This window comes from Meles meles, chromosome 2 (assembly GCF_922984935.1).
Source record: "Meles meles chromosome 2, mMelMel3.1 paternal haplotype, whole genome shotgun sequence".
Lineage (NCBI taxonomy): Eukaryota > Metazoa > Chordata > Mammalia > Carnivora > Mustelidae > Meles > Meles meles.
Genome location: NC_060067.1, coordinates 3,042,218 through 3,056,654, shown reverse-complemented (window position 1 = coordinate 3,056,654; position 14,437 = coordinate 3,042,218). Strand labels below are relative to the sequence as shown.

Sequence of the window (14,437 nt, the reverse complement as noted above, 5' to 3'; positions counted from 1 at the left end):
TATTTCTTTTAAGGAAATACTTTCCAGGTTTAAATAAGCATGATTTCAAAATAGATTGTTTTCTATTTTCCCGAAGTTTAAATAAGATCAGATTTGAGAGAGCTTAATGATGCTTAATTCTCGATTCAATTTTTTTTTTTTTTAATTTTTTTTTTTTTTTTCTTTTTTACAGAGAGGGAGAGAGAGAGATTACAAGTAGGCAGAGCAGCAGCCAGAGAGGGGAGGAAGCAGGCTCCCTGCCAAGCAGAGAGCCCGATACGGGGCTCGATCCCAGGACCCTGAGATCATGACCTGAGCTGAAGGCAGAGGCTTAACCCACTGAGCCACCCAGGCGCCCCTCGATTCAATTTTTATTGTGTATCTTTATGTATTGTCTCCCCTTTGTAATGTTCACATTTACTTTCTCATTTTTTTCTCATCCCCATTCCATCTCATTGATGGAATACCACATGCAACGTAGCTACAACTGTCCAAAGCTAAAATGCACCCCAGTGTATTAAAAGTGGATGAGTCCTGTTCACAAATTTTCTGAAACTGAAAAGGGCTGGCAATGGAATTTCACATACTAAGAATTAGTAACTCCTGAAATTTGAAATGTGAGTTACTCAGGAATGTGCATGAGCCCTTGGCTTTTTTTTTCTTAACAATTTTTTTTTAAGATTTTATTTATTTATTTGACAGAGATCACAAGTAGGCAGAGAGGCAGGCAGAGAGAGAGGGGGAAGCAGGCTCCCTGCTGAGCAGAGAGCCCGATGTGGGGCTCGATCCCAGGACCCTGAGACCATGACTTGAGCCAAAGGCAGAGGCTTAACCCACTGAGCCACCCAGCACCCAAGTCCTTGGCTTTCTTGACCATAAACTGCATTATTCCTTTTAACTCAGTACCACCTCAGGAGCTCATGGGTATGCTTTTCTTTAGAAAGAGATTGCAATCTAAGATACACTGGAAAATCTGGCATAATTCCTAGTGTTTTCAGCAAAAACATTATTCATTTAAGGCTCACTTACTAACATATCCTTATCTCACTGTCATGTGGTAATTTAAATGTGTAGATTTCAAAATGGAATTAAATTTATTATTCTGAATATAAAGTAGAGCACACTCAAACCACTTTTCCCCTTGGTACAGGTTTTATACACACATTTTGGAATGAGGTGAAATAAATTAAAAATACATTGGGAAGGACAGTATTTAGATGTCCGTATATAACTCTTGTATTTACAAGTTTTTAATGTAAGTTAGATTATCTAATCTAATCTTTCCCCACCCCTCCAGCCTAGAATGACACAACAAAGGGGAAGCAGGCGGAAAATCACCTTCGCTCTGTGTCAGCAACAAGAGCGAGCCTAGCCACGACCTCCGGGACTGTTGGATACTAGCAATCACCCACTTGCGAACGCCTACACAGTATCTTCTCCAAGAGACAAATGTAATAGCTTCTAGCACCTGCCTTTTCCGTGGCTTGTTAGCGGTGGGGTACCAGTCTCGAGGATATTTCAGCAATAAAGCGCATGTTATTTTAGGGAAAATGTGATTTATCTTAAGATCTAATGTGGTCAAGAAAGTGAGAATCACTATCAGATGACTTGAATAACCACTGTGGGAAATGACAACCATGTGAAATAGGTCTGAGCTCCTTCAGAAGAACACTGAAATTTATTCCGAAAAGGGGAAACTCTCCTTGGGAATCTCAATGTACATTACTACATTACTGAAATGTAGAAAAAAGAGGATATTGCAACAGTTGTGAGGTGGTTAATTAGCTCACTGATTTTTGCTGGCAGTAAAAGGACAAAGCCCATATGATGGGAGAAGACATGTGAACTGACCGCAGAACACGTGAAAAGTCCTTCTTATCTAGAAGTAAAGAATTACTGGGGTGTCTGGATGGCTCAGTGGGTTAAGCCTTTGCCTTCAGCCCAGGTCACGATCCCAGCGTCCTGGGATCCAGCCCCGCATCGGGCTCTCCGCTCAGCAGGGAGCCTGCTTCCTCCTCTCTCTCTGCCTGCTTCTCTGCCTACTTGTGATCCCTGTCTGTCAAATAAATAAAATCTTTAAAAAAAAAAAAGAAGTAAGGAATAATTATTAATACTTATAATAACAAGAAGAAAGAGAAGCCAGGATCTGTGTTTAATGATAAAGTCAGCCTATCAATGAGAAAATTCTCCAGCTGTTCCTTGAGGTGGGATGCTGGCCTGTCCACGCTGCGGTTTAGGGCTGGTTCAGTGCTGGCAGTAAGGGCTTCTTATTAATTAATCCATCACTTTGAAGACTGTTTCTGTGGTGGTAAGAAGACCTCATTTCATCTTTGAGATACAATATTAAAGTTCAAGTTTAATCCACACTTTGAGTCAGTCTAGAAGTTCAATATACTCTATAAATGATATTTAGAATTAATTATGGTTGTTCATAAGTGCTAACTAAAAGCTATTTAAGAAATGCCTTCAATGTGCTTCCTTTACATCTGTGATAAGGTCATACCCATACCAACGAATCCTTTAATGTTTTTATCCCTAAATGCTACATAACTACTGGATCTTTTCAAAGACGAGCATTGTTGCTACTCCAAGTGGCTGGCTTCTACAAAGTTGATGCTGTCTGCAGTAATTTTTTCCAAAACAGTGAGAAAAACCCCAACTTTGTTTTGCCCTTTAGAGTTCAAACATCTTATCAATGCAATTCTTTGACTAATGAAGTCAGTTCTTCTTGAACCGTTCTGAAATGGCCAGGATGCTTCCACAGGGGGAAAAAAAAAATTATCCAAAAAAGGCCCAGTGTTAAGTAAAATTGAATGGTATTATTAAATTCTGAAAAGCAGAGTTTCCATGGCTTAATAGTTCTAGAATTACACATTCCAGATTAGCAGCTTTTTTTTTTTTTAAAGGTACCAACCTCCATTCTTTTAATTCCTCCAACCCCTCGACCGCCATAGTAGGAAGCGTCCACGGTGGGCCATTTCTTGGTAGGCAGAGGCTCCTCCTCCTATGGAGATGCACGTTTTTAAGAGCGGGTTTAATTAATTTCTTAAAATGCTGTTTAGTCAGAGTGAACACACATTTAAACACTTTTCTGAATAATGCCACTGATAAGAAATGGAGTAACCATTATATACGCGGCATCTGGATCCACTTGGACTTACGTGCATCAATTTCAAGTGGAGTTCGACAGAATGGAAAGATCCTGCCGTTCTGGTTTTAGGAATCTCCCTTAAGTCACCAGACTACCCGAAGTTGTTCCTTAACTATGACCAGCGCCATTTGTTTTTTCCCAATTCTATTTGTTTCTTCAATTTAAAAAGGTAAGACATTAAACTGAAGACAGCTTTCAAAAATCATTTAAAGCAGCAACATACACGTTAAGTTAAATGGCAAAACTGGTACTAAAAAGACAGGCAGTTGGGAAGTTTGGAAAGTGCACTACCTTCCACATTTCACATTGCTAACACAATCTTGGCTAACAAATAGAGTGATATAAAAGTAATGATCATTTTGAAGAAAGGATGAACACCGTTAAACTCCCTAAGTTTTTATAAATAAAGTAAGTAACATCAGGACCACTGATAGACCGACAGACAAAGTAAAGTATATCTCTGGGCACTACTGAGTCTCATGGCCGGTCTATATTTATCCGTCTTTGAAGGTCCTATCCCTCTAGCACATGAAAGGAAACACAAGAAGATGAAAAACGCCGATTAATTTTCATAAATTCAGAAGTCAATACATAGGTCTCGCAGTTATCCGGCAACAAGGTAACTGATAAACTTGGGGATGATATCCAAGTATAGAAGAAATCCACATCACTCATTAGGTACTTTTTTACCTCTTTTGGTGCAGGAGGTGGTGGTCGAGGAGGATCCTTGATAACCTGTCCAGGGGAAAAAAAAAGGTAAAAATTGTGGTGGCATGGCAAGGAGACAGCATAGACGTGTCAAAATAACTCGATTAGTAACACCCCGTGGTAGGCCAAAGATGTCCCCAGTGAACTTTGCCTTCCAATGGGTACGCCTCTTCCTTGGAATACAGGCTCACTTGTAAGTAGCTTCTGACGGGCTAGCATGAGGTGATGAGGCACCACGTGACTTCTGCAGCCGGTCAAAAGAAGCTTTTCCACTTCCCTCAACATCCGGGGGCACTCACTCTGGAGGAAGGCTGCTGCCATGCCAGAAGTCCACCCTGAGACCATCGGGCCGGGAGGAGGAAGAAACCCAGGATAACCTTACGGAACGGCTAGGTAATGAGGGGTGCCAGCCAGTTCCCCGCTACATCAGCCATCCCAGCCGAAGTGCCAAACGTGGCTCTCTTCTACCTGGAGGCCGGTCGAGCTTTCAGATGACGCCAGCCCAGCTGGCCCCAGCAATCACACAAGAAAACCCCAGGGAGAGGACCTCCTGCTGAGCCAGTCTCCACAGAACCATGAAGACGCTAAACTGTCTGAAGACACTCGGTTGTGGAACCACCTGACAATTCACGCAACACCTTCATTCATTCATTTTATCTTTATGCCACAAACGTATTCCTGCCTTCATTTTTCAGGTGAGTAACAAGAACAAAGATTGTCAAATACCTTGCGCGAGGTTCACTGAACAGTTGCTCTAATGTCAAAATGCAAACATTTTCCACTAGATTATGGTATGTCCCCTCAACACACAGCAGGAATTTTCTGCTGAAATCTTCCTTCTAAGACTCATTGACTTTGTCTTAAATTTACAATGCACAAGCTAACTTGCTTTGCAAGAGATGAGAGGGAAATTAACTTACTCTCTTTCCCCACCTGTGAGTCTAGAAGCAAATCGACTTTTTAACCAAGATGCCCTTTCTATAAATCATTACTCAATACATTCTTTCATGAAATTATATATGGCTGATTCTTTATATGAGAGGAATGAAGACTGAGTTCAAGTCTAAGTGACCTCTACCAGCACTGAGGTAGTATATCACACCATCATTATATAAAATTATTGATCAGGGGTGCCTGTGTGGTTCAATCAGTTAAACATCTGACTTGATTTCAGCTCAGGTCGTTAGGTTAGGATCGTGAGCCTTGGGCTCTGTGCTGGATGTGAAGCCTGCTTGAAATCTCTCTCCCTCTTCTCCCTCTGCCCTCCACCCAACTAAAAAAAAAAAAAAAAAAAAAAGGTAAAGGAAAATTAATGACCAAGTGCCAAATGTCTCTGATAATTCAAGTACAAATCCAAGTCTCTCGCCTAAGAAGAAAAATTATTTGAAAATATGAACTGTTTCACTTTAAGGTCAAATGTTTCAATTTTCTTTTAAACATTTCAAAAGTTTAAAACAGTAATAATTTTGAAAATCAGCATCATCAAAGAATTATTACTACTATCCAGGTATATTACTATAGTCATGGATATGTTTTTATTTTTCTTTTTTTTAAGATTTTTTTTTTTTTTAAAGATTTTGTTTATTTATCTGACAGAGAGAGACACAGCAAGAGAGGGACCACAGCAGAGGGAGTGGGAGAGGAAGAAGCAGGCTTCCCAATGAGCAGGGAGCCCGATGCAGGACTCAATTCCAGGACTCTGGGATCATGACCTAAGCCAAAGGCAGATGCTTAACGACTGAGCCACCCAGGCACCCAGATTTTTTATTTATTTATCTAACAGACAGAGATCACAAGTAGGCAGAGAGACAGGCGGGGGTTTCCCGATGAGCAGAGAAGCCTGATGTGGGGCTCGATCCCAGGACCCTGGGAATCATGATCTGAGCTAAAGACAGAGGCTTTAAACCACTGAGCCACCCAGGCACCCCTTTATTTCTTAGTTTTTAACTCTCTCTCTCTCTCTCTATATATATACACTATATATGTATTAAATATATATAATATACATGCATGTATATTATACATACATATATATTTTAGTATTAAATTTAAATTCAAGTTAGTTAACATATAGGATAATACTGGTTTCAGGAGTAGAATTTAGTGATTCATTGCTTACATATAACAGTCGGTGCTCACCCCAAGTGCCCTCCATAATACCTATCACCTATTTAGCCCATTCCCCCACCTACCTCCTCTCCAGCAACCCTGTTTGTTCTGTATTTAAGAATCTCTTATGGTTTGCCTCCCTCTCTGTTTTTATCTTAATTTCCCATCCCTTCCTCTATGTTCATCCATTTTGTTTCTTAATTGTACATACAAGTGAAATCATATGAATTTGTCTTTCTTTGACTGACTTATTTCCCTTAGCATAATACATTCTAGTTCCATCCGCATTGTTGCAAATTGCAAGATTTCATTCTTTTTGATGCGTAATATTCCTGTGTGTGCACGCGCATCTGAGCGCGTGCACGTGTGTGTGTATTTATGGGTTCTTTATTCTGTTCTATTGATTTCTGTGTCTGTTTTGTGCCATACTGTCTTGATGATTATAGCTTAAGGTCAGGAACTGTGATGCCTCCACTTTGCTTTTCTTTTTCCATATCACTTTGGGGTCTTTTCTGGTTCCATACAAATTTTAGAATTACTTGTTCTAGCTCTGTGAAAAAAAGGTGGTGGTTTTTCACAGGGATTGCTTTGAATATGTAGATTGCTTTGGATAGTATAGACATTTTAACAATATTTGTTCTTCCAATCTAAGAACAAGGAATGTTTTTTCATTTCTTTGTGTCCTCAATTTCTTTCAAAGTGTTCTATAGTTTTCAACATACAGGTCTTTTGCCTTTTTGGTTAGGTTTATTCCTACGTATCTTGTGATTTTTGGTGCAGTTGCAAATGGGATCAATTCCTTGATTTCTCTATCTGTGCTTCATTATTTGTATATAGAAATGCAACAGATTTCATTACATTGATTTTATATCCTGCAACTTTGCTGAATTCATGTATCACTTCTAGCAATTTTTGATGAAACTTTCAGGTTTTCTAAATAGAGTATCATGTCATCTGCAAATAGTGAAAGTTTGACTTCTTCCTTGACAATTTGGATGCCTTTTATTTTTTTATTGTGTGATTGCTGAGGCTAGGACTTTCAGTATTACCCTGAACAACAGTGGTGAGAGCGGCCATCCCTGTTGTGTTCATGTCCTTAGTGGAGAAGTTCTCAGTTTTTCCCCATTGAGGATGATATTAGCTGTGGATATTTTGTATATGGCCTTTATGATGTTGAGGTATGTTCCTTCTATCCCTGCATTCTTAAGGGTTTTATCATGAAAGGATTCTGTATTTTGTCAAATGCCTTTTCTGCATCTGTTGAGAGGATCAAATGGTTTTTATCTCTTCTTTTATTTATGTGGTGTATCATGTTGTCTGACTTGTGGATATTGAACCACCCCTGCAGTCCAGGAATAAATCCCACTTGACCACGGTGAATAATCTTTTTAATGTACTGTTGGATTTGATTAGTTAATATCTCTAAAACTTCTGCAATCATGTTCAACATATTGGTCTGTAATTCTTTTTGGTGGGGTCATTGTATGGTTTTGGAATCAAGGTACTGCTGGCCTCATAGAATGAATTTAGTTTTCCTTCCATTTCTATTTTTTGAAACAGCTTCAGAAGAAAAGGTATTAATTCTTTAAATGTTTGGTAGAATTCCCCTGGGAAGTCCTCTGGCCCCCGGCTCTCTTCTATTGGGAGATTTTTGATTACTGCTTCCATTTCTTTGCTGGTTTTGGGTCTGCTCAGATTTTCTATTTCTTCCTGTTTGAGGTTTGGTAGTTTATATGTTTCTAGGAATTTATCCATTTCTTCCAGATTGCCCAATTTGTTGCCATATAATTGCTTATAATATTCTCTTATAATTGTATTTCTGTGGTGTTGGTTGTGATCTCTTCTCTTTCATTCATGATTTTATTTATTTGGGTCCTTTCTCTTTTCTTTTTTGTAGGTCTGGTTAGGGGTTTATTAACTTTGTTAATTCTTTCAAAGAACCAGCTCCAAGTTTCACTGATCTGTTTTGCTGTTGTTTTTGTTTTGTTTTGTTTTGTTTTCCTACAGCATTTATTTCTGCTCTAATCTTAATTCTTTCCCCTCTTCTGCTGGTTTCAGCTTTTATTTGCTGTTCTTTTTCCAGCTCCTTTAGGTATAAGTTTGGGTGTGCCATTTGAGACTTCCTGCTTCCTGAGTATATTGCTATATACTTCCCTTTTGTGACTGCCTTGGCTGCATCCCAAAGGTTTCAGACTGCCGTGTTTTCACTTTCATTTGCTTCCATGTGTTTTTTGTTGTTGTTGTTTTTGTTTTTTTTTTTTTTTTTTTTACACTTCTTTGGTTTCCTGGTTGACCCATTCATTCTTTGGTAAGATGTTCTTTAACCTCCAATGTATTTGTGGTCTTTCCAAATTTTTTCTTGTGGTTGACTTCAAGTTTCATAGCATTGTCATGTGAAAGTATTCATGGTATGACCTCAATCTTTTTGTATTGGTTGAGACCTGACGTGACCCAGTATGCAATCTATTCTATAGACTATTCCACATGCCCTCAGAAACAATGTATATTCCGCTGTTTTAGGATGAAATGTTCTGAACATGTCTGTTAAGTCCATCTGGTCCAGTGCATCATTCAAAGCCGTTGTTTCCTTGATGATCTTCTGCTTAGATTATCTGTCCATTACTGTAAGTGGGGTGTTAAAGTCCCCTACTGTTATTGTATTATTACCAATGAGTTTCTTTGAGTTTGTTATTAATATATTTATATATCTGGCTGCTCCCAAGTTGGGGGCATAAATATTTACAATTGTTAGATCATCTTTTTGGATAAACACCTTTATTATGATATAGTGCCCTTCTTCATCTCTTATGACAGTCTTTAGTTTAAAGTCTAGTTTGTCTGATTAAGTATGGCTACTCCAGCTTTCTCCTGGCATTCGTTAGCATGCCAGAAGATTCCCCACCCCATTGTATTCAAACTGAAGATGTCTTTGGATCTAAAATGAGCCTCTTGTAAGTAACTTATCAGTGGGTCTTGGGTTTTTTTAATCCATTCTGAGGCCCTATGTCTTTCAATCAGAGGACTGAGTCCATTTACATTCAGAATCATTATTAATAGGTACAAATTTAGTTGTATTACCTGTAAAGTCACTATTCTGTAGATTATCTCTGTTCCTTTCTAGTCTTTGTTGCTTTTGGTCTCTCCTTGCAATGGATATTGTTCGTAAAAGACTGCTTACCTTTTAAATTATATGATTCTGATATTTCACTAAAATAATTTGGGGTGGGTTAAGTGGAGAGGATTATAGATGAAATAAGATCAGCCATAAATTAAAATCACTGAAGCTGAATGAAAGAAACAGGAAGGAACTCATTATTTTAGACTTTCTCTTTGTATGTTTCAAATTTTCCATAGTGAAAGGTTTTTAAAATGTAATGTTATTTATAATGCTTAGAGAACTCTTAATTTTCTTAATATATAAAATCTTCACTGTTCAAATTTTAGTTTGCATCTAAATCTCAAATAGATGCAACCTCCACAAAGATGTGACATCTAGTCATTTGTTAGACTAGACATTCAGACATTTATGTCTGAGCCTCTAACTCATTCAAAAATTTGAATGCTACAAATAATGCAGCTATTTCTATTCAGCCCTTTTAATTAATTCAATTTTATTTTACCAATAAAATTTCCCTTCTTTCTAGTAATTTTGAAAGATTAAAAACTCTGTGGATTTTTATAATTAGCCCAGAAATAAATGCCAGTAGAGGCTTAATATTTAAAGTAATGCTGTAGTAAAATAAAATAAAGATGATCAAGCTACAGGTACATTTCCTTCACAGAAAGGAAGCACCTCATATCATTATCAAACCACCCATCCAAACTCAGTCAGTGAAAACCAGATCTATCAATATTTCACACTCAAAGGGATCAAAAGTGCCAACGCTTCTTCCTTGTTTCTTTCAAAGTAAATTACTCCTTCTAGTTGCAGTCTCAAAATTTTCACATAATCTATAATTTCTTCTTCAGTTCTAAATGACTTTACCAAATCATTTGCCACGTCCAACAGATTTTTTTGAAGTATTTCTCTTTCTTTCTCTCTCTCTCTCTCTCTGTCCCTCACCTTCCCACCCATATGAAATATTTCTCTCTCTGTGTCCTTCACCTTCCCCCCAGGACTTCCCTCAGTCTTCCCAATGTGGATAAGATTTCCTTCATATGCATAAATGCCTATTGGTTCCCTAGCATCTATCAGAGTTGATAATTTTATCTTGACCCATAAAAGTGTAATTTCCGAGAGGAGGAAATTTAGGTCTGCTTTGTTGTTCACTGTATTCCCAGGACTTAGTAAAGTGTCTGGCACAAAATAGATTTTCTGTTTTGTAAGGAAGGAATATAGGGAAGTTAGGAAGAAACAAAAAGGATGGAGGTGGGAAAGGGAGAAAAAAAGGAGGGAGAAAGGAACAAAGAGAGGGAGGGAAGAAGGAAGGTGGGAAGGAAGGGAAGGGAAAGGAAGAACAAAGGAAGAAGGAAGGATCCTTTGCATTCTATTACCACCTAAAATTATAAACTCATAATTCTCTGGACCTTAAAAATATCTAGTACAACATTTTTCAACTTCTCCAATTCACATTCAACCAAAACTTCAATATTCTGAAAACCCACCATGCTGTAGTCCAACTATGTTTGAATTCCTGTAATAAAGAGGAATTCACTACCTCACAAAGCAATTCATTCCACTGGCAAGGAATTCACATCATTTGAAAGTTTCCCCCCCCAAAGAAGCCAAAGTCTCCCTCTCTGTAGTTTCCACTCCCTCTCTATAGTTTCCAATCTTTAGTCCCGATCCTAGAATGTAGAAACACACACACACATACACACACAACTAATCTTTCTTCCAGAAGACAGCAGTTCCTATTTTTGAATACTAGAATAAAATAACCATGTATCTACTTAGCCCTAGTCATCTAGAAGCTAAACATCACAACTACTTCTCATGCAATCGTCCTGAGTTATTTGGTGATCTTGGGCCATTGCTTTAGTACATATTCATTTGATCAATATCTCCAAGTGGGGTTGCCAGAACCAATAACAGCATTTTAAGTGTAGCCAAGCCATTATAAATAGATGTATGGTACTCAGACCGAACAGATGCACCCCATCAGTCTTTACTTATGCTCTGTGCTTCTGAATTAATAACACACTGATAACACTGATATTCGGTAATTACCATAGTTTTTTTGGCATCAACGTCTACATGCTCTACTTACATAAATTAGATATTTATCTTGTTTTTCTATCTCTAATTCCATCCCTCATTCTAACCTGTGTAACCAGGTATATTTTCCTAACAGAAGCCTAATTGTTTCTCTGGTCAAAATAGATCAATGGGTCCAATGACCACAAGTGAAATCTATGAATTACTAACTTTTATTAGAACATCCTTACAAATCATGCTTCATGCTTCTACTCTTAGTCTTGCAAATTACTTTAAAATGTTCTCTGGAGTTCTTTCCCTAGAAAAAGACCAAGGTACACCCTTCATTTCACTAAGTCTGAGTACAGTGTGTCTGAATTCATTTTCACTTTCTTGTGAGGATTTCAAATTTACTCTGCTTATTACCTGTTCATCTTGTACTAATATATATTTCTGAGGATATAAACAGTATCCCCAACCTGGTTCTATGTTATATCCTCCTGAAAATTATTGAACATCCTCCTCCATGACTCATCCTTTTTTATGTCATACTTGTCATATTCTTTACCCTGCATAGCATTTGTTTTAGCATGATATGAGCAAATTGTTTCAATTTAAAATCCTCATATGACATGGGGCACCTGGTTGGTTCAGTTGGTTAAGCACATGACTCTTGATCTCAGCCCAGGTCTTGATCTCAGGGTCATGAATTCAAGTCCCACACTGGCCTCCATGTTGGGCATGGAGACCACTTAAAAATAAAATATAAAATAAAATAAAATAAAATAAAACCTCATATGACAACTGCTGACAAAATCACAACAGGATAACAGGATAATAAGAGACACCTTTGCATTTTTTCCCCTTTACTAGAGACCCTTTACCTGGTATCGTAAGCCATAACTTTATACAGCTCATAGAAATCCCTCCCTGTGATGCAGTTCTGACCTCACACCCTATCTATAAATATCCCTTTATATGGATCTCTAGTCTAGAAAAAGTAAAGATCCCTTTGCTTGCCCTAAATAAGACGGCCACTTCCATGTTAAGTCCCATCCAGTCTTCCTACTGGTCTATCTGGAAGCTTGAAAACTTCTAAAAATAAATGTTGTTGCACAGTTGAGTCATTCATGCTTCATTAACTTGGGCTTATATGTTTATTTGGAAATTTTTAAAATTATCTCTTAAGAGTGTAGATTTATTGAGGGCAATAATCATTTCTCCTTCTTTATAAGTATCACCAGTACCTAATAAAGTGCTCAGAAAATAATATACTAAAGTATGATTGAAAGTGACCCGAAGGAACTGACTAAGAATGTTCACAAGGGCTCACAGCCAATCTCTTAAATTAAAAGAAAAATACTCAGGGAAAAAAATATAAATGATAAACAGATAGACACAGATTCCCATGAAACTAAAATATTGCTATTTTCAAAGAAAATGAAGCATCAAATTTCTCTTTCAACCAATAAAATCAGAGAACTAATTAACTCAATGGCAGATGGGAAGACGTAAGACCATCCTAAGTTTCTTCATCTAGGAAATAAATTTAATTAATTATAGGTTATTTCCCACATGAAAATTCTGATAGAACATTTAAAAAAATACATATCACAACTTTTCCACCAGGTTTTTGCTTCTGTGCCTTTCCATAATTAAGCAGGCCATGTATCAATATACATTTGTATTCACCTTGTTCCAGAAAAGAACGTTAAGGTTTGTTTTCCCCAATAGTGTGTAATTCATCTCATGTATGTCTAAATGAGTTACTTATTATGAGTTTAAGTTTGACTTTGAAATTCTAGCAAGTACATTTTCCACATTGTTAACAATGGAATACAGCCATTAAAACTCTACTTAAATCAAATTTTGATCTAGTAAATTAAGGGATACAACCACCACCACAACAGCTAAGGCTGAACTTCAGAAACCAACCCAGAGCTAAGGCTCATCTCTGTGCTGCTACTATTAACAGTAATCACCCTTTATTGGTGCTGCTATATGTCATACACTCTAAATTTCTTTTATTCTCCTATTTGCCCTGTGAAGTTCCTATACTTATCCCCATTTTAAATATCAGGAGAGGGAGACTCTAATTTCAATAACTTGCCCTAGGGTACACAAAGAGAAATCAGAAATGCAATCCTGAAATGCAGGACTCAGGTCCATCCATCTCCAAACTCTTAAGTTTGACTTCTTCTGCCAAAGGATATCCTTTTAAAATATGGTTGGGACTGCAACAGGAAAGGGTGCAAAAGAAAAGGCTGAAGATGTGCTGAGTAGTTGTTACCTGCTAGAATGCATGAAGGGATGGATAGTGGATGGGTGGGTGGGTGGGTGGATGAAGAAGTAGTAGGGAGGTAGAGAGATAGGTCGGTCGGTAGGTAGAAAGATAGACTGAGTTTAATTTAAACCTTACAGTAACTATGAAAGATAGAGATTATCATTCCCACTTTATAGAGACATAACTTGTTAATTAATATGCCCAACACCACTGACCTAGAAATGTTGGAACAGGAAATAAAAGATTTTTATGTGATGTTTCAAAATGTTCCCTCTCACCACTCTGTTACAGGGCCTCATAAGGAACAAAAGAGGTTGAAAATAAGCCATTTGGCTCAAAAGTCAAAATGGAAAAAAATCTGTGTCCAACTGGGGCACCTGGGTGGCTCAGTGGGTTAAAGCCTCTGCCTTCGGCTCAGGTCATGATCTCAGGGTCCTGGGATCGAGCCCACATCGGGCTCTCTGCTCATCAGGGAGCCTGCTTCCCCCTCTCTCTCTCTGCCTGCCTCTCTGCCTACTTGTGATCTCTGTCTGTCAAATAAATAAATAAAATCTTTAGGGAAAAAAAAATATGTGTCCAACTGATATCCCTCCATTTCAGCAAATCTAGTGCAGGAGAAAAAGGAAACCTTACTGTCAGTGTAAATACATTAAAAATAACAGTCATGAGAATCCCATTCTTGTACTAAATAGTGCAAGAACACATCCATTTCAGAAAAGGATGTATTCATATGCACCATATTTTATGAGAATTTGCAGATTTTAAAAGGCATAATATTGCCTAGTTGCCAGGATTTTTCCACTTAGCATCCTTGAGTTCTGTATTGAAGATTCTGGAAAACACTTTCACCACTTTATGAACCATATGTAGAGTTTGATTCTCCTCCAATTTTTTTTTCATTTGTTATTATCATCATCAGGGAGGATTACATCTCATCTACTTAGCTGCTAGAATGAAGATTTCAGTTTGGAGGAGAGCCGATTTCTTAAAAAAAAAAAGTTAGCTGCTTCAGGCAACAGTCCTTTTGATCTGCTCATTAACACTTTTCAAATGTTCGAGTGATGTGGGC

The 14,437-nt window shown here is 37.8% G+C and overlaps 1 protein-coding gene across 2 annotated transcripts in view; it reads right to left on the bottom strand.

Annotated features, from left to right (window-relative positions):
• The window catches only part of ANTXR2 (ANTXR cell adhesion molecule 2), a 150,393-nt gene that overhangs the window by 59,852 nt on the left and 76,104 nt on the right, over positions 1–14,437 (bottom strand). For both annotated transcript variants that reach the window (XM_045995389.1, XM_045995396.1), the window contains 2 exons: positions 3,820–3,865; positions 2,894–2,985 (listed from right to left, as the gene is read on the bottom strand). In XM_045995389.1, coding sequence (XP_045851345.1) covers positions 2,894–2,985; positions 3,820–3,865 — 138 coding nt within the window. The remainder of the gene's footprint in view (positions 1–2,893; positions 2,986–3,819; positions 3,866–14,437) is intronic.